Source organism: Panthera leo, chromosome A1 (genome assembly GCF_018350215.1).
Source record: "Panthera leo isolate Ple1 chromosome A1, P.leo_Ple1_pat1.1, whole genome shotgun sequence".
In the NCBI taxonomy this organism is placed as follows: domain Eukaryota; kingdom Metazoa; phylum Chordata; class Mammalia; order Carnivora; family Felidae; genus Panthera; species Panthera leo.
Genome location: NC_056679.1, coordinates 104,241,948 through 104,262,008, shown reverse-complemented (window position 1 = coordinate 104,262,008; position 20,061 = coordinate 104,241,948). Strand labels below are relative to the sequence as shown.

Below are 20,061 nucleotides of genomic sequence, written 5' to 3'. Positions count from 1 at the left end.
CCTCTCTCTGCCCCTCTCTCGCTTGTGCTCTGTCTCACTCAGTCTCTCAAAAACAAATGAATGTAAAAAAAAAAAAGTGCATTTCTAGCTGAAGTCGCGTTCCCGGCGTCCTTCACCAGATGGCACTAGCCTGCCTTCTCGCTTCCTCCCTGTGGCACGCGCTCGGTTCTAGGCGGGCGCGAGCTCCGCGCGTCCCCGGAAGACCCAGGCCGACCGGGCGGCGCAGCAGGAGCGAGCTCCAGGGGCGGGGCCCGTTCTGCCCAATAGGCTTCCCCGGGCGGGGGGCGGGGCGCTATTTCAGCCGCTCCCCCGGCCGCAGGCGCGCTGAGAGTCCGGGTCTCATTATGTGGCGCGTGCCCCGCCAGCTGTGTGCGCACCTCTTGAGGGGAAGCAAGCTCTCGGACGCTTGGAACAGGCCTGCCGCCTTCATGTCCACTTTGCTCATCAATCAGGCCCAGTACGCTTGGCTGAAGGAGCTGGGGCTCCGCGAGGAAAACGAGGGCGTGTATAATGGAAGTTGGGGAGGCCGGGGAGAGGTATGCGGGCGTCCCGGGAATCTGTGCGGCCTCAGTGCGCTCCGGGAGGCCGCGCGGGCACTGCCCCCACCCGACCCCCAGCTGCGGCTGTGGACCGTTGTACTGGGTGGGAGGTTTTGAAACCACACAGTAGAAGTGCCCTTGTGTAGCGTGCCTTAAAAAATGCCCCTAGATTTCTCGGTCTTTGTATGCTGTGGCGAAGCAGTGTCATTTGGGAGCTGCTAGGGCCTGAACTTTGCATGCATGCTTACAGCCTTAGCGGCAGAGTTCTGCAATGGGTAGTGAGAAATGCCACACGCTTTAGCGGTGGGAAACTCCCTCAATTTTGTGTTTGGTTCCTCTGATGTGACACGCGCCCCAGGTAATGTGCTGCTTTAGTTTTCCACTGTCTTTTCTGCAATCTTTTGTTGGAGTTTGCAAGCTCAGACTTGCTGGAATCCTGTTCTGTTTTCGTGGCCAGGCAGCATGACTGGCACCCAGTTAAAGCTCAATGAAATGTTTTCTAGAATACAGTGGAAAGGTAGGGTTATTATCAATCAGATGTTTTGAAAGCCGCATGCAAAAGAAAGGTTTAATAAGATAATGCTACATAGGGGTGCCTGGTTGGCTCGGTTAAGCGTCAGACTTGGGCTGAGACCATGATCTGGTGTTAGTGAGTTCGAGTTCGCCTCTGGCTCTGTGCTGACAGCTCAGAGCCTGGAGCCTGCTTCGGATTCTGTGTCGCCCTCTGTCTCTGCCCCTCCTCCACTCACGCTTTGTCCCTGTCTCTGAAAAACGAATAAATCTTAAAAAAACAAAACAAAAACTAAACATAAAAAAAGTTACATAACATGCCACAAAGTTTGTTATGTGTGATATAATGAACTTGCTTTGTTACAGGAAACATCTTTTTGGTTATCTGTGACTGTAGGAAATGCAGGTGCTTTAAATTATTTCCCTAATCCCTAGTCCTCTTCGGTTGGTAGTTTGAACCTGTTTTTCCTGTGGCATCGAATCATTAGGCTCCTCGATACATTAATCTCTCCTGAAGATCTTTTAGCTACGTCTTGATTTTTTTCTTTCTAATCTCTGCAGTTTGGGTGGACATAGCCCTTTCCCATAGTTGTCCATTGTTGACTATTTCACCTTCTGACCAGGGCAAAGTAAGAGAGAAGAGTAAGTAAAACTCGTCAGTTTTGTCTGTTATTAATAGAAAAAGTGGCGAAGTAATTCAGTCAGGCTATTGCTTTTAAACCTAACATTCAGAAGGCAAGGGTGGGTTTTGCAAAAAGTGCTTCTGAATGTTTAGGTCAAGAATGAAAGCTCTATAGGTGGCCTATTTGTAATAGAAGTTGGTGTAAAAATTCCCAGTTTGGGTGTGGTATCTTTTTTCCCCCTTTCTCCTCTTTTTTTTCCCCATTTGATCTTTTCTGCCAGTTTGGAAAGAATTGCATTTTCTAAGTCATCTTGTTTTTGTTTTAAGGTTATCACGACTTATTGTCCTGCTAACAATGAACCAATAGCAAGAGTCCGACAGGTAAGTTTTTTTTGTTTGAGTTTGAGCCCTGAGTTGGGCTCTGTGCTGACAGTTCAGAGCCTGGAGTCCGCTTCGGATTCTGTGTCTCATTCTCTTTCTGCCCCTACCCTGCTTGTGCTCTGTCTCTGTCTCTGTGTCTCAAAAATAAATTAATGTTAGGGGCGCCTGGGTGGCTCAGTCGGTTAAGCGTCCGACTTCAGCTCAGGTCATGATCTCATGATCTGTGAGTTTGAGCCCCGCATCAGGCTCTGTGCTGGCAGCTTAGAGCCTGGAGCCTGCTTCAGATTCTGTGTCTCCCTCTCTTTCTACCCCTCCCCTGCTCATGCTCTGTCTCTCTCTGTCTCAAAAATAAATAAAAAACAAAAAACAAAGAACAAAAAAAAAATAAATTAATGTTAAAAAAAAAAAAAAAGCAACATGAAATTTCAAAGTCCGAGAATAATGTGTTTCTTTTTCATTTCACTTTTAAGAGTGTCTGGGAGAGACTGCCCACTCTTTGGGGGTCGGGTGCCTTAGAAAAGGTGGAAGGGAAAAGTCGTGAGGGTGTGTCCCTTTAAGGCCATTTTTCAGAATCCTCTCCTCTTTGAAAGAAGGTTCTGACCTGTGGAGTCTGGGATGGAGCCCATGTGTCTGAATTTCTGATAACATGTCAGGTGTTGTCCCCAGATGAGGCTAATGGACCTTGTTTCAAGAAGCAGTGTTGTAGAGGGGGACAAAACATAAGAGACTCATAAATATAGAGAACAAACAGAGGGTTACTGAAGAGGGTGTGGGGGGGGGATGGACTAAATGGGTAAGGGACATTAAGGAATCTACTCCTGAAATCATTGTTGCACTATATGCTAACTAATTTGGATGTAAATTAAAAATAAAATAAAAAAGAAATGTAAAAAAAAAAAAAAAAACCTTTCAAATGCTGCTGATGGAAGGAAATAAACCAAATGCATTTTATATATATAAAAAGAGCAATGTTGTAAAAAGCACAGCTAAATTTGAAGTTGTCTTACTGGGTTCTCATGAGTGTTTGGATACATAGACTGTGAAAATCATTGGAATCTACGAATCTGAGGGTCACCCAGAGAGATTCCAGTCCTTTTGCAAAAATCTTGTAGCTTCTCACAAGGGGATCATTGCTTCCTTTTCTTTTTCCGTTGGTCTCCCCCGTAATTGTTAATTTAGGCCAGCGTGGCTGACTATGAAGAAACTGTGAAGAAAGCAAGGGAAGCATGGAGAATCTGGGCAGAGGTGAGTATGAAGGTCACAGCATCATGATCTGTTGTAACTGCAGGGAGATATAGAGAAATCGGATGAGGAGTCGTCTCCCTAAAATGGGAGTTCCTTGGGGGTTGTGATAATCTCCTCTGCTGTAGACCTGGGATTGTGCCTTTTCCATATTTGGCTTTCAGTAAATGGGTGATTTAAAATGGATTAAAAGTCTGTAGTGATGTAGTGTAAACTTCAGCTCTGAATACTCTTTTCCAGATGAAGTTTCTTAAATTTCTTTTATTTTTTTGAAATTTCTTAAATTTCTAATTGAACAAAAAGAAAAGAATATGTATGCTAGAAAAACACCCTTTTTATCGCTGTTTCTTCCCACTCCCCCTGCCAGCTTTATGCAAGGTGGGGATGTGGGAGTGTGGGAAGGAGTGTCTCAGATATTCCTGGTTCAGAGGACAGGGGCTTGAGTTCCTCCACCATCTGATTAGGCCTGGAAGCAAGTTGTGCCTCCTCCCTCACTGTCTCCACCAGGGGTAATATGAGTGGCTCTAGGGGCTGTGACTGGCCTGGGCTGGGTCACAGGGAGCTGTCACTAGGTGAGGGCCAGGCTCTGGAGGAGAAGAGAGGGAAGAACTGGGGTGGCCTGGATTTCCCAGTCCTCCCTCTCCTCTCCCACCCTGAATATCCCTTTTTTTTTTTTTTTTTAATTTTTTTTAACGTTTATTTATTTTTGAGACAGAGAGAGACAGAGCATGAACGGGGGAGGGTCAGAGAGAGGGAGACACAGAATCTGAAACAGGCTCCAGGCTCTGAGCTGTCAGCACAGAGCCCGATGCGGGGCTCGAACTCACGGACGGCGAGATCATGACCTGAGCCGAAGTCGGCTGCTTAACCAACTGAGCCACCCAGGCGCCCCCTGAATATCCCTTTTGATCTACCACCAAAGGTTATAGGCCTGAGGCTGGAGGAATATGGGGATGGTTTAACCCAGCTCTCCCCCCTCTGTTTTGTCTTGTTAATAGAGGAGACCCAGAATTCCTCCTCCATTCCTGCAGTTTTGGTGAGGTTTAAATGAGTTACTAATTGGAATTGCTTACTGGAGAACGTGGCCTTTGCCAACCTCTGTACCTGAGTTACAGATCCCAGTGCTGCCAAGTTGCAGGCTGCTGAGCCCGTGTTTTCTCTGAATCAAAGATTGCTAGGGTGACTTGGGGAGGGGCAGGCTCTCCCAGAGAGCCCTGAATTAGATGCTCCTTAGCTGTCAGCCAGGGGACCCCCTCTGTGCAAAGCGGGAGAAACATCTTGACTTTAAATGGGACTATAAATTGGCTCAGGGTTCCATTATGTGCTATCACAATATCCTTGAGCAGTGAAATACCACTTCCAAAAGTAAATACAGTGGTAACTAAAGTTCACCGTACCTAAGAGAAGAGTGTCCAAAGCAGTACCAATTTATTGTTTTAAAAATAATTATTTTGAGGGCTCCTGGGTGGCTCATTTGGTTGAGCATTGGACTCTTGATTTCGGCTCAGGTCATGATCTTATGGTTTGTGGGTTCGAGCCCAGTGTCCACTCCATGCTGACATCTTCCAGACCCTGCTTGAGATTATGTCTCTTCCCATCCCCCGCCCCTCCCCCCTTCACTATTCACTATCTTTCCAAATAAATACATTAAATTTTTTTTCTTTTTGATCATAAAGGTAATATCTATTCCTTACTAAAAAAATGGATAATGCATTAAATGAGATAATTAAATTTAATCCCCTTACCTCTTCTAGTTTGATACAGAATGTTTGTTAGAGTTATGTTTTGGTGCATTTCCTTCCAGGCTTTTTTTATTTTTTATTTTTTATTTTTCAGGGAGAGAGAGAGAGGCAAAGTATGAGCAGGGGAGAAGTAGAGAGAGAAGGAGACACGGGATCCGAAGCAGGCTCCAGGCTCTGAGCTGTCAGCACAGAGCCCGACTCGGGGCTCAAACTCACAGACCGCAAGATCATGACCTGAGCCAAAGTCAGACACTCAACTGACTAAGCCACCCAGGCATCCCGATATATTTTTTTTTTTTTTTGGCTTGTTTTAAGTTTATTTGAGAGCAAGAGAAAGCACCGGTGGGAGAGGGGCAGAGAGAGAGGAGAGAGCAAGAACCAAGCAGGTTCTACACTGTCAGCTCAGAGCCTGACTCAGAAACCCTGAGATCAATACCTGAGCTGAAGTCAGACGCTTAATTGGCTGAGCCCCCCAAGCGACCCTCCTTCCAGTCTTTTATGTATTTCATAGTTGTGATTATTATACCTACTTCCTATGTACATGGCATGTGTAAAAGTTTGTGACCTGTCATCGTACTGAATACAAGCTTAAAGTTACTGCATAATTTTTTAAAGTCATTGTTTCTCTGTACATAAGCTATTTACAAAAATTTAGTTACAGTTTATTTTTTAGAGCAGTTTTAATTTATAGTAGTATAGAGTGATGAGGTTTTTTGAGGTCATAATGGGGTTCACGGGGTCCAGACCCGACGGCCAAGAAAATTCTTAAAGACATCTTTGGTGCAAAAAGGTGATTTTATTAAAGCACAGGGACAGGACCTGTGGGCAGAAAGAGCTGCCCCAGGACCATGAGGAAAGACTGGTTATATACTATGGAGTGGGGGGGTGGGGGTGGTAAAGTCCAGTGGAAGTTTCCAGTGAGATTTTCATATGCTAAAGAAGACTGTCGGGATACTGGAGGCCTAGCTATTGTTGAGCTAAGGCGGTTTTCCCTCTAGCAAAGCATTAGCATTAAGACCCTAGGAAGTTCCTGGAGAAGCTTTTTACTCTCCTGGCCTCATGTATTCATCAATGGGCTGCGGATTATAAGGATATTTAATTTTATCTGCCATTTCCTTCTGCCTTTGTTTCCCACATCATAGAGGAGGAAAAATTTTTTGTTTTCACTTTTGTGTATTGTGGCTGGTCTAATACCGGACATAAAACAGATTAATAGGAGGCCCTGGGTCTCAGTAGGTTAAATGACCAACCCTTGATTTCAGCTCAGGTCGTGATCTCATGCTTCGGTTCCTGAGATCTGGCCCCTCTCTTTCTGCCCGTTCCCTGGCATGTGCTTACTCTCTGTGTCTCTCTCTCTCTCTTAAAATAAAAAAACTTAAAAAAAAAAAACCACTAACAGGAGAGAAACAAATTTAATTTCCTATGTGGGGCGGGTAAGGATGATGATGGTGAGCAAGATCGAGACCCAAGACTAGCCAGGCATCTAGGCTTATATACACCCAGAGCTCTGGGCCCTCATGGAGGAAGAAGGCAATTCACAGGAAGGTGAAAGGAGCAGATGTTCAGTACAGAAATGTTTTCCCTTCCATACACTAGGTCTCTCTTTATAAAAGTTCTCTTTTTTTTTAATTTTTTAAAAATTTTTATTTTTTTACATTTATTTATTTTTGTGAGACAGAGCATGAGCGGGGGAGGGGCAGAAAGAGAGGGAGACACAGAATCTGAAGAGGCCCTGGGCTCTGAGCCATCAGCAAAGAGCCCGAGGTGGGGCTCGAACTCACAGACTGTGAGATCCTGACCTGAGCTGAAGTCAGATGCTCAACCAACTGAGCCACCCAGGCGCCCTTGTAAAAGTTATCTTTGGTGAGGCACCTAGATGGCTCATTTGGTTAAGCATCCAACTCTTGATCTCACCCCAGGTCACTATCTCAGGATCCTGAGTACAAGCTTGGCATTGGGCTCTGTGCTGGGTGTGAAGCCTACTTAAAAAATAAAATAAAATTGGGGTGCCTGGGTGGCTCAGTGGGTTAAGTGTCTGACTTCAGCTCACGTCACCATCTCGCGGTTTGTGAGTTCGAGCCCTGCATCGGGCACTGTGCTCACAGCTTGGAGCTTGGAGCCTGCTTCAGATTCTCTGGCTCCCCTCTCTCTGCCTCTCCCCTGCTTGTGTTCTGTCTCTATCTCTCTCTCAAAAATAAATAAAAAACATTAAAAAAAAACTATAAAAAACTAAATAAAATAAATAATAAAAGTTTACTTTATTTATTTAAATTTTTAAAATGTTTTTATTTATTTTCGAGACAGAGAGAGCACGAGCAGGGGAGGGGCAGAGAGAGAGGGAGACACAGAATCCGAAGCAGGCTCCAGGCTTTGAGCGGTCAGCACAGAGCCCGACACGGGGCTCAAACCCACGGACTGTGAGATCATGACCTGAGCTGAAGTCGGACACTCAACTGACTGAGCCACCCAGGCGCCCCAAAAGTTTACTTTGATAATAAGAGTAGTAAGATAATAATATAATACATGTTAATAATAAAGATAAAAAATAATAAAAAATAATAACAGACTTCTTGGCATAGGTCCCCTTTGTAAGTTCTTTACAAAGGGGTTGAAAGCTTTTCCTGAGTCTGTTTGGCCTTTGCCTTCTCAAAATAATCCTCATGCCAAAGTGGCATAGTCTGGAGTGGCTTATTCTGACCCACCATCAACAAAAAGATAAGCAGAAAGTAGGGAGTTCGTGTACTTTATCACACTTTTCATGTTTCCCTCTTAACGTCATCTTGTGTTAACCCCATACATTTGTTACAGTTGGAGAGCCAATTTGGATAAATCATAATTTACTAAAGTGCACAATTTATATTAGGATTGACTGTGTGCATGCACTATTTTAAATGCCAGTGAAACTTTTGACCAGAAACCTTTAATTTATGTGTGTATTTACCCAGGTGTGTGTGAATTCAGGATCTTTCTTTTCCTGAACGGGTTTTAAAAAGATTTTTTTAACTTTATATATTTTGACAGCAAGAGAGAGAGCATGTGTTTTGGGGAGGAAATGAGAGAATGCCAAGCAGGCTCTGTGGTGTAGTGCAGTTTGACCCATAAGAAAACGTTTCTGGGTATCATAAAGGTTTAGGGGTGTTTAAGGTATTTTAAGCCTTTTCTAGAGTCATTCCAGAGGTGTGTTCAGTCTCTGAATTTCTCTGTGCATATGGCACAGTCCCTTGCTCTCCAGGAGCCAGTCATCTGGATGTTTTCTGGGTCTCTTGGTATCCATTTACGAGATGTGTGATAACAACGTTCTTGATGTGATTAGGAAGTCATGTGATGGGTTTGTAGTTAGTTCTCTCACAGCACATTGGTCTAATACTGTGTTACAGATGTGAGTTCACACTTTGAATCAGACACTAAGATTCCATTCTCTCCTTAGGTTCCTGCTCCGAAGAGAGGAGAAGTAGTGAGACAGATTGGGGATGCCTTGCGGGAGAAGATCCAAGTACTAGGAAGTTTGGTAAAGTATTTTTGTAGTAAATACACCGTCCTTTGAGTGGGGCATAAGACTATTGTGCATCTGTGTTTAAGATTGTGATGCTTAAGGAAAACAATTCGTACATTTAAAATCTTTTTAGGGGAAAGATGGACAAGAGGAACAAAGAAAAATAAAGACAGTTCTTGGGTTGTTTTTTTTTTTATGTTTATTTTTGAAAGAGAATGGGAGACAGCGCATGAATTGGGGAGGGGTAGAGAGAGAGGGAGACACAGGATCCGAAGCAGGCTCCAGGCTCTGAGCTGTTAGCACAGAGCCTGACGTGGGACTCGAACCCACGAACTGTGAGGTCATGACTTGTGCCGAAGTCGGACGCTTAACTGACGGCCACCCAGGCACCCTATTTTTGGTTTTTTAAATTGTTAAGATAATAACAGACTTTTTTAAGATCACTACCTTCACAAAAGAGACCCAAAATATGGTTTGCTTTCCTGCCCGACCTCCTCGCCCCATAAATTTAGTAATTAAACTGTGAATTGTGTTGGAAAAATGCTTCTTGGCTTTTTGTTTTTTAGGTGTCTTTGGAGATGGGGAAAATCTTAGTGGAAGGTGTAGGAGAAGTTCAAGAGTACGTGGATATTTGTGATTATGCTGTTGGCTTATCACGGATGATTGGGGGACCCATCTTGCCTTCTGAAAGTAAGCAATGAAGTCAGTTAAACTAAGAGTTTTTGACTCTTAGAGCTCCAAAACGTGCTGGCTGTGAACAGTTTGCAAAAGAGGAATTGCATATATCACATAAAAATATGAAAATGTCTTTAATCTCTGCATGAACAAATGTAAATTACAATAGGTGAGAACATCAGATGAAGATCCTTCTTAAAATTTTCTATTTTTAAAGATTAGACTGTTTTGGCAAGTCCATGGGTGAGACAGCTGTTCTTTTATGGGGACTTTTGGTAACATGAATCACTAGTCCATCAGGAAAACAATTCAAAAATATATGCAAACGGCCTGAAATATTTAATACCAGTTTCAAGAATCTAATTTGAGTAAATTCCCTGAAATGTGACAAATGTTTATATGTAAAGATGTTCCTTGTAGTGTCAATAGGAAACATTTGAAATGATCTAGGGCAGCTGGTTGGCTCGGTTGGGTGTCCAACTTCAGCTCTGGTCATGATCTTATGGTCTGTGAGTTTGAGCCCTGTGTTGGGCTCTGTGCTAACAGCTCATAGCCTGGGACCTACCTTGGGTTCTGTGTCTCCTCTCTTTGCCCCTCCCCGACTTGTGTTCAGTCTCTCTTGTCTCTTACAAATGAATAAATATTTAAAAAATATTTTTGGGGCGCCTGGGTGGCTCAGTCGGTTAAGCGTCCGACTTTGGCTCAGGTCATGATCTCGCGGTCCGTGAGTTCGAGCCCCGCGTCAGGCTCTGGGCTGATGGCTCAGAGCCTGGAGCCTGTTTCCGATTCTGTGTCTCCCTCTCTCTCTGCCCCTCCCCCGTTCATGCTCTGTCTCTCTCTGTCTCAAAAATAAATAAACGTTAAAAAAAAAATTTTTTTTTAAATTAAAAAAAATATTTTTAATGATCTGAGTGCCATTTTATATGACAAAGGTTAGGCTAATTTTGGTAGTTTGTTGGTATATATGTGTGTGTGTATATATATTATTTTCTTTTTATTTATTTATTTTGACAGAGTGTGTGAGCACAGGAGGGGCAGAGAGAGAGAGGGAGAGAGAGAATCACACGCAGGCTCCTGCACAGAGCCCAATGTGAGACACAAACACATAAACCGTGAGATCATGACCTGAGCAGAAATGAAGAGTCAGGCGTTTGGGGCGCCTGGGTGGCTCAGTCGGTTAAACGTCTGACTTCAGCTCAGGTCATGATCTCACGGTCCATGAGTTCGAGCCCCACGTCAGGCTCTGTGCTGACAGCTCAGAGCCTGGAGCCTGCTTCGGATTCTGTGTCTCTCTCTCTCTCTCTCTGCCTCTCCCCTGCTCATGCTCATGCTCTGTCTCAAAAATAAATAAAAACATTAAAATAAAAATAAAAAAAATAAATATAACCATTCTCCTTTAAAAAAAAAAAAAAGTCAGATGCTTAATTGAGCCACCCTGGTGTCCCAGTCTATTAGCATATATTAAAAGTCATACTTGGGAAGATTGTTTCCCACAACTGCACACTTTTATGGGAAAGTTGTGTTTACTTTTAAATTGTTCTAGGGTTTTTTTTTTTTCTTTTTTTCTTAAGAGGTGATAAATTTATATCACAAAATTGAAAAAGAATGAAATGGTAAAGGATGAAAAGTTATTTTCTTACCCTCCTGGATGCTCCCAAATATCCCCATGGAAGTAGTGAATGTTTCTGGTTTCTTGTATATCTTTTTAGAGCTTTTGTTTTTGGGTGGGCAAATATGTGTCTTTTGGCACACAAACATGACCAAGCTATATGTTCTATTCTATACTTACTTTTTACTTAAGGTGTCTCAGAGATTGTTGCTTATCATTCCAGGAGGGGACTTCCTTCATCTTTTTTTATTAGTCTGTTGGTTGTCAGGACACTAATTATTTTAGCCAGTTCCCAAATAATGGATACGTGGGGTATTTTTTCAGTTTTTTGCTGAAAATGACTATGTTGCAATGACTGACCTTGTACTCTGAGGAGGTTTCAACAGTGAGGATAAGGTTTTATGTGATTTGGAAAGTTTGCATTGTTGATGGAGCAAAACAGGTGACTGCCCGTCTGTGTAGAAAGTACCTGGGAATGAAGTTGGCCAAAGCAGTCCCAGTGGTTGTGTGTAGCAGAATTACTGATGGCTGCTATTGTCGTCCTTCCTCCCTCCCTGTCTTTCCTTTGTTTCTTTTAAGTATTTATTTATAAGTTTTGAGAGAGAGATGTGGGGAGTGGGAGAGGGGCAGAGAGAGAGGGAGAGAGAGAATCCCAAGCACAGGGCTCAAACTCATGAAGTGTGAGATCATGACCTGAGCTGAAATCAAGAGGTAGACACTTAACCAGCTGAGCCACCCAGGCATCCCTGTTTCTTTTTCTTTTTATGTTTGTTTGTTTACTTTGAGAGGGAGAGAGCGAGAGCGAGCAAGCACGAGCAGGAGAGGGGCAGAGAGAGCAGGAGACAGAGAATCCCAAGCATGTTCTGTGCTTACAGTGCAGAGCCCGACATGGGGCTCAACCTTAGGAACTGCGAGATCATGACCTGAGACAAAGCCAAGAATTGGATGCTTAGCTGACTGAGCCACCCAGGTGCCCCTTATTGATGATTTTTAATAGGCTTTTCTAGTTTGAAAAGTTAGTAAATTTCCAGTTTGGAGAAATATACATCTGCAAACAGGAACTTCTTTGATTTATACCTGCTGAGATGTCTGCCTCACCAATTAAAACCTTTTTCAGTTGTTTTACACATATTTGAGGAGAGTAGATTTATTCACCTCTACAGAGGCTTTGCAGGTAACTTTGACTTCATTGATGTAGTAGATGCTTACTGAGTGTCTAGCAGGTGCCAGGTGAACTGATAGGTGATACTTGATCAATAAGGCGTTGTCCTTGCCCTAAAGGAATGTATAAGGTTGAAGATTCTTCATGTTTTAGAGTGGGAGGCAAGTAATGGACAAGTAATGGGAGGAGTGTAACAGCATGGTAAGTCCTGTGGTGGGGTGCAGGGGAGGGTGGGGCCCTGAGCCAGCCTTGAGGGGGTCAGGAAAGGCCCCTGGGAGACAGTAATCCAAGGCAAGGCCTCAGGGGTGAGAGGGGTGGGGCAGGATGGTCTTAACGCTGGGCCAAAGCCCACATGAAATAAGCTGGGAGAGGGGCGCCTGGGTGGCTCAGTTGGTCGAGCGTCCGACTTTAGCTCAGGTCATGATCTCACGGTTCGTGGGTTCGAGCCCCTCGTCGGGCTCTGTGCTGACAGCTTAGAGCCTGGAGCCCGCTTCGGATTCTGTGTCTCCCCCTCTCTCTGCCCTTCCCCTGCTCATGCTCTGTCTCTCTCTGTCTCAAAAATAAAAAAAAATTAAAAAAAAAAAAAAAAGCTGGGAGAATGTGGCTTATTTGGGCAACTGCCTTGGTTGCACACAGCTTGCAGGCACCATCTGAGCGGGGAGGCAGGGTGGAGAGGGAGCCCCGGGAAGGCACTTGTCCTGTTGAAGAATTCGGACTTTGTCCTGAGGGCAGTTACGGTAGTGATCCAGATACCACAGAGTTGTAAGCAGGGGAGGGAGGTGATCAGGGCTGCACTGGCCTCTGTGGGGGGAAGGACAAAGAGGGGAGGGCAGGAGAGGAGGAGGCAGGCCCTGCCAGGAAGAGTGTGTCAGCACATCATCTCAGGGAGGGGAGGAGGATTGAGGTGTGTCGAGGAAAGGGAGGGCAGCAGCTCCTGGGCATCCTGTTCCCACAGGGTGAGTGTGGCCAGAAAGATGGACGGCTGGGAGCATCACCTTCCAGTCGGTGTGTAGTTTTAACTCCGTTTGTGAACTGTCCACCTCTTTGCTCCAGTTCACTGCTCCATCTGCCTTTGATTAAAATAGGCCCTTTGAGGCGCCTAGGTGGCTCAGTTGGTTCAACTCTTGCTTTTGGTTTGGGTCATGATCTCATGTTTTGTGGGAGTTTGAGCCCTGCCTAGCCTTGGGCTCTGTGCTGACAGTGTGGAGCCTGCTTGGGATTCTCTGTCTCCATCCCTCCCTCTCTCCCTCTGTCTCCCTCTCTCTTCTTCCCTCTGTGTCCCTCCCCTGCTCACGCTTTCTCTCAAAAATAAATAAGTAAACTTTAAATAAATAAGTAAACATTAAAAAAAAATAGGCCCTTTGTGGGGCGGTGGGTGATGTTACATGTAAAATTTGTATATAGCGAACACATGGTGTCTTTGTAGTTCCCATTTTTCTGTATGAATGTGAAGCCTTGTGCTGGTCATTCATTTAACGCGTATGTAATTCTTAGAACTGTTCTTGTTCCTTGTGAGTGTCGTTGTCTTCATATGGAGAGGCTGGCCAAGGGCTTTACAGGCAATATAAAGAATAGGAGTCACAACTCCTGTGTTCTGCCCTTTGCGTTCACCTCACCCAGGGCACCTCTCATCACCTCTTTGAGCTTTCCTCGTCTCCTGGATGGTGCTGATGCTGCCCCGATCCACACGGAGTTCCTGTGAGCTTCAGAGGCATAATGGTATCCTTATAGTTTATAAGGTAGTGCGGTAATAGCAGCTTTTATGGTATGCCGATTAGCTGTGTAAAGTGAACCACTGCGAGATACCTGGAATCCCCTCTTGGTCTCGTGCACCTTAGTTCTGAAAATGAATGGTTTCAGGCTTTGTTATTATTACCATCACGTGCATTAAATCAGTATGCTTAAGCACGGTCCACTCCTTCCCTGTCCTCAGGACCTGGACATGCCCTCATTGAACAGTGGAATCCTGTAGGCCTGGTTGGCATCATCACTGCGTTCAACTTCCCTGTGGCAGTGTATGGCTGGAACAATGCCATTGCCATGATCTGTGGGAATGTCTGCCTTTGGTAAGACCTGCTTACTTTCTTCGTTCTTTTTCTTTCCTTTCTTTTTTTTTTTAAACATTTATTTATTTTTGAGAGAGAAAGACAGCATGGGGCGGGGGGAGGGGCAGACAGAGAGGGAGACAGAATCCAGAGCAGGCTCCAGACTCTGAGCTGTCAGCACAGAGCCCAGCGCGGGGCTTGAACGCACGAACTGTGATGTCATGACCTGAGCCGAAGTTGGACGCTTAACCAACTGAGCCACTCAGGCACCCAAGACTGGATATATTCTTTATACCACATTCTGCAAATAGAAAACCCAGTTAGAAAGCTGGAGAAAAAAGAACTTGGGGAGAGTCCCAATCCTCTTTGTGAAACTTGACTTTTTTCCCATTCAGTAAAAATTTCATACTGAACTCCCAAGTGATTCTGCAGCCCTTGACCATTGTGCCCATTGATACATTAACTTTTACCTCTCTGGAAAATATGGGATAGTAGATGTTAGTTGGGAGAATGTCTGTATTTTGTAGATGACAAAACAGTTGCTTGTTTTTAACTTCTGTGTTGAATGGGAGAAGTTAGATTAGGAAAGCCAGGACAGTTGTCTTTGCCCATTTGGCATCTGTTCCACTGGTAATTAACTTACTAACGTTAATGTGTTCGGTTGAATGCTTTCACAGACTCTCTACAAAGGCCAGGCATCAGTGGGAGATTGATGATTTGGCACCATGTTGCCAAAGGGACCCATGCCTTTTAGTGTTTTAATCCATAAGGACTAGTCATGTGGTTTTTTTCCAGCCCCTTGAGCCTTCTAAGGAACTTGTAAAGTTCACGTTGATAGATTTCCATTTCCGTCATTGACAGAGGTTAATGTAACAGTTCCCGTGATCAGTGCAGCAAGCAGGTTCAAAATTGCTTGGTGCCATTTTTATGGTTTTCAAAGTTTTATAGTACCTGAGCTCCCAAAGACACAAAGCTCAAGGACAAATGTTGATATCACTTATTAGGCTCTGTGGTTTAATTGGACAGAACTTCTCAGAAAGACTTGTTTCTGCTTGACAATAAAAGGTATTTATGATTTCCACCAAATTAAGTTGCTTTTTTTTTTTTTTTTTTGATCCTCTCAAGGAAAGGAGCTCCAACAACTTCCCTCATTAGTGTAGCTGTCACAAAGTAAGTATGTGTGGCTTTCTTTTCCTGAGTATCGAATAATCGGAAAAGGTGATCGGTAGGCACTGGCTTTTAATCCAGTGTGGAAGGGTCATATTTATTAAGCATGGAACGTGGGTAACCTTTTTTTCTCCTTGGCTTGTAATCAGATTTTTTTTTTTTTTTTAATGTTTGAGAAGGAGAGAGAGAGGCGGCGGTGGGGGGGAGGGGTACAAGGGGGGGGGGTCTAGCAAGGGAGGGGCAGAGAGACAGGGAGACCAAGGATCCTAAGGAGACTCCATGCTAACAGCACAGAGCCCAATACAGGGCCTGAACTCACAATGGGCAGTTCATGAACTGAGCTGAAGTCGGCTTCTTGACTGACTGAGGCATCCAGCTGCCCCTGTAATAACTTTTACATCATTTTACGGTATATGGAGCTCTTGTAGAGCCGTGTAATTGAACTCTTTGGAAACAAGCAGATATTGATAAAAGTATTAAAATTGGGCTCTTCAAAACTGTTATGTGTTTTGGGAAATAACACCAAATCCAGTGGAAAGGAGCTATCCTTACAATTTACGGACTGTATTTAGTAACTTCTAAACATGTTCATGGTTTTGATTTTTACCCAGGTGATAGTTTCCTGGCTTTTGTTTAATAGGTGGTTGGCAAAACAAAGAAATGGTTATTATACTGTTCTATTGACTCTTCTGACACTATCTAAAATGTATTTCATCTTTTGGTGACAAGAATTTTTTTAATCATTTTAGAGAACTTGACAACTCTGATTAGGTCATAAAATCAGTATTACTGGTTTATCCTTGTGGCATTTAGAGTCTGTATAGAACAGGATGTCTTCCCGTGTAGAGTGGTGACCGTTCTTGCTGTTCCTTTGGCTGCATGGTCTTCTTTCTCTGATTTAAGAATTGCTGGTAGAAAGCCTGTGGAATCTTTATGGAAGAGGGTCCTTGAGGTTAGAAGTCCATTGAGGAACAGTGGCTTAGGAATTGACACGTGGGCTGAAAGAGAGAGTAGTATGTGTTAGTATTTACTTGAAAGGAATACATAATATTGAGGAAACTCTATCCTCCAAGGCAAGATAATTAAATTTAACAATTAGATAACTACTGACTTATTTATAATAATTAAAATTTATGATTATAATTATACTTAAATTATAATTAAGTATCAAAGACAACTCTAATCTGCACGACACATGAGACAAATCACATGTATAAATATGAGATTCCTGGGCAGTTTTTAAAGATAAACCTTAAAAAACAAACCCAAAACAGTTAATGTCGACAGAGTGAACAGACTTACCGATTGTTATTAGGCAGCTTTTTTTTTTTTTTTTTTTTTCAAGTTCATTTTTTTATTTTGGGGGAGAGAGAGGGAGAGAGAATCCCAAGCAGGCTCTGCACTGGCAACACAGGACCCGACCATGAGATCATGACCTGAGCTGTAATCAAGAGTGGGACACTTAACCGACTGAGCACCCAGGTGCCCCATCAGCTGGTTTAAAATATTTATTTTGATAATAGTTTCACATGTTCTATGTGATTGCTCCTTTGATCTCATTTATTTGCTCTAAATAGTTTGAAGGATTTGAAATGTTCCTATGGGAGTGTGGGTGATTTTTTAGGTAATTGAGAATGTTAGCCGATTCTGTTAGAGAAGACAGTAAATAAAATGATGCTAGATTTTGCTGGAGTTAACTAAAGGTGCTGCAGAATCAGCTAAACGTTCAGATTCCTAGATGAACACTGGCTACGCGTTGTCCCTTTTTCTATTCATAAAGATGTAGGAAAGGTCATAGTTTGCCAGGAGAGATAGCATCCAGTATTTCTCTTTATTCTGTGTCTTTGTAACATTTTATGCAGGAATACGGAGGTGAGATCTGCTTTGGACAGTTGTGGGGGTTGCTCTGACTCACAAGCCTGCTGACTCACAAGAAGCAGAATGTCTTAGAAAAATTCCATAGGCACAGCTTTCAGGTACCCATAAGGGACATGAAGTTACAAAAGTCCCTGTGCTCAGGGAAGGGCAGAAAGCCTGAGGTTCCCATTTACAGTTCTCACGTTGTTATGCCAGTCCAGATGGAGTTCACCAGTCAGGGGTCGTTTCTACCGTAAGTCATGCTGTGTCTGTAGCACTGGTGACGCCCTGACATTGACCAGGTCACCTGGGCAACAGAACGAGAGACATAACCCAAAGTCAGAGGCTCATGCAATAGGGAAAAGGGTTTTGTAAACCCACAGACACAGAGCAAAATCCTGACCCTTCAAAAACAATCCGCCTCCTTCTGCAGACAGTGTATATACCCCGAGTCTGTGGAAGAAATTGTACGACCTGAAATCTAGGTTCAGACATTACAACTGCATGTATGATCCTTGGTGGGCAAGAAAAAAGAAAACCACTATAAAGGACAGCTTCGGGGACAGTTAAAGAATTTATGTTTAACAGCGGTCCCTTTTTTTATGGAAGTGTTTGTTTTTTTAATTTGGATTTTTTAAAAAAAATTTAAACAAATTAGAAATTAGAAAGTAGCCAGAAGGTTAGGAGGATTGATGAATAGTCTCGGCTGTATTCAGGAACCTCAAAATGAATGAAAGAGAAACCAGAATTACCATTTTTTACAACTCCTCATCAGATTTAAGGTGTATGGAACTGTAGTTATCATTTTGATTCATAGAATAAGTTGTATTATTCAGTGTTAGAAAACTGCTAGCCCACAGTGCTTTAGTCTGGAGGGTGCTGATATTTCTTTAGTAAAGGATTTGGTGTGAAGCCAGTGGAGGAGACTAGTCGTGAACTTGTTGAGGTTCTGTTGGCAGGTGTAGCTCCCTCTGCTGTACCTCCTCAGCAACTACACTAGCTTTGGGGGCCTCTTTCAGTTTCCTCCTTTACCACTTCTCTGGCTGGCTGTCGCTTTGCACAGATGTGTTGGGATGTCATTTGCTGATGGGGACTACCTTTCTTCCTTTTTCTTTCTTTATTTTTTAAAATTTTTTGAGTGTTTATTTTTGAAGGAGAGAGTGAGAGTCATAGCATGAACACCGTAGGGGCAAGATAGAGGGAGACACAGAATCCGAAGCATCTTTTTATTTCTTTGCCATCATTTTGATGGATCTGTGGCAAGAGACAAAAACAAAAACCAAAAACAAACGTCCTGTGATCGCTCTGTCGTCTTAAGCTAGATATGTGTTCCTAGTTTGGCCGAAAAATGTTAGAAAACAGTGAGCAGTTGAACTACCTGACCATTGCATTGTATCTTTTATTTATTTTGTATGTTTTTTTTCTTCTAAAGATTTTAGGGGGAGAAGAGTTCTGCCTTTAAGTGTTGGAAAACCTCACCTGTAATATGTGAGGTGAAATGCAGGCCTGCATGTTTGGGGTCAGAGTGAGGGAGAAAGTTGGAAAAGGAAAGTCACGCAGTTGGAAATTATTCCTAGTTTTAGAAAAACCCTTAGAAATTGTTTTCTTTCTTAGTAATTGCTTTTTCCTTTTTTAGGATAATAGCCAAGGTTCTAGAAGACAACAAACTTCCTGGTGCTATTTGTTCCTTGACCTGTGGTGGAGCAGATATAGGGTAGGTCAACGGGCCCTGCGTCTTTTTCTGTTGAAGGACCCTGGGTTGATGATCCGAATCATCTTTTTTTTTTTAAGTTTTTTTAATATTTATTTTTGAGGGACACAGAATGCCAGTGGGGGAGGAGCAGGGAGAGAGAGCGTGAGACACAGAATCCAAAGCAGGCTTCAGGCTCTGAGCTGTCAGTACAGAGCCCGATGCGGGCCTCAAACTCATGATCTGTGAGATCATGACCTTAGCCGAAGTCAGACCCTTAGCTGACTGAGCCACCCAGGTGCTCCAGAATCATCTTTATTACAATAATGAAACCCAGTAAAGCTGAGGAGGTGTGAGTGGTTTTTTGGAATCATTATTATTACGTACCTTATTGGGCTTTGTCTTCATTAGTCTTTGTTGGAAGAAGAGTAAGAATTATTTTTTTTAATTACCCGGAGCTACTTGTGTAAGATGTTTACAGCCTAAAATAAGAAACTGCTGGAACACTGGGACATCTATGGCTTCCTGACACTTGATTTATAAAGGTGCTTACAAAGCAAAGCTGTGGAATTGGAGTCTGGTGTATTCCTCCCCCCACATCCTATTGTCTAGGTTCTTGAGCTGAACGAAAAAAGGGGCCCCTAGGAATAGAGCTTCGTTTTAAAAATGTATTGTTTTAAGAAAATTGGCTATATAATTCACATACCATGAAATTCTCTCTTTAAAAAGGTATAGTTGAGTGGTTTTTAGAATATTCACAGTGTTTTGCAACCATTACCATTATCTTATTTGAGAACATTTTCATTTCACCAGGAAGGAACTTTGTACGTATTAGCACTGACTTACCATCTTCCCTCTTCCCCCTGGCAACCACTCCTGTACTTTCTATCTCTATAGTTGGGCCTGTTTGGGACATTTCATGTAGATGGAATCATATAACATGTGGCCTTTTGTGTCTGGTTTCTTTAACTCAGCATAACATCAGAGCCTGTTTTTAAGCTGGGAACTGACTCTGATTGCCCTGAACAATGATGGAAGTTGAAGTTGTTACTACTGGCTTAGACTTTGTTTATGTATTTATTTTAAGATTTTATATTTAAGTAATCTTTATGTCCAACGTGGGGTTCGAACTCACAACTCCAAGATCAAGAGTCCCATGCTCTGCCCACTGAGCCAGCCAGGTGCCCCTGGATTAGACTTTAATTAAGTGTGGTTTCATAGGAGTCAGGCCTCACAGCCCACACTGGTGTGGTTAAAATGTTGATCTCCATCCATCACTGTTACCATACTACTCCACCTACTGGTCAGTCTCAAAATGAATGACTGA

General features: G+C 43.2%; 1 protein-coding gene across 2 annotated transcripts in view; it reads left to right on the top strand.

Moving 5' to 3' along the window:
* Window positions 1–323: 323 nt before the first annotated feature.
* The window catches only part of ALDH7A1 (aldehyde dehydrogenase 7 family member A1), a 39,017-nt gene continuing 19,279 nt past the window's right edge, over window positions 324–20,061 (top strand). For both annotated transcript variants that reach the window (XM_042934046.1, XM_042934048.1), the window contains exons 1-8: window positions 324–536; window positions 1,999–2,052; window positions 3,232–3,297; window positions 8,464–8,544; window positions 9,096–9,219; window positions 13,909–14,041; window positions 15,146–15,190; window positions 18,681–18,758. In XM_042934046.1, the coding sequence (XP_042789980.1) occupies window positions 345–536; window positions 1,999–2,052; window positions 3,232–3,297; window positions 8,464–8,544; window positions 9,096–9,219; window positions 13,909–14,041; window positions 15,146–15,190; window positions 18,681–18,758 (773 nt within the window). In that variant the 5' untranslated portion in view covers window positions 324–344. The remainder of the gene's footprint in view (window positions 537–1,998; window positions 2,053–3,231; window positions 3,298–8,463; window positions 8,545–9,095; window positions 9,220–13,908; window positions 14,042–15,145; window positions 15,191–18,680; window positions 18,759–20,061) is intronic.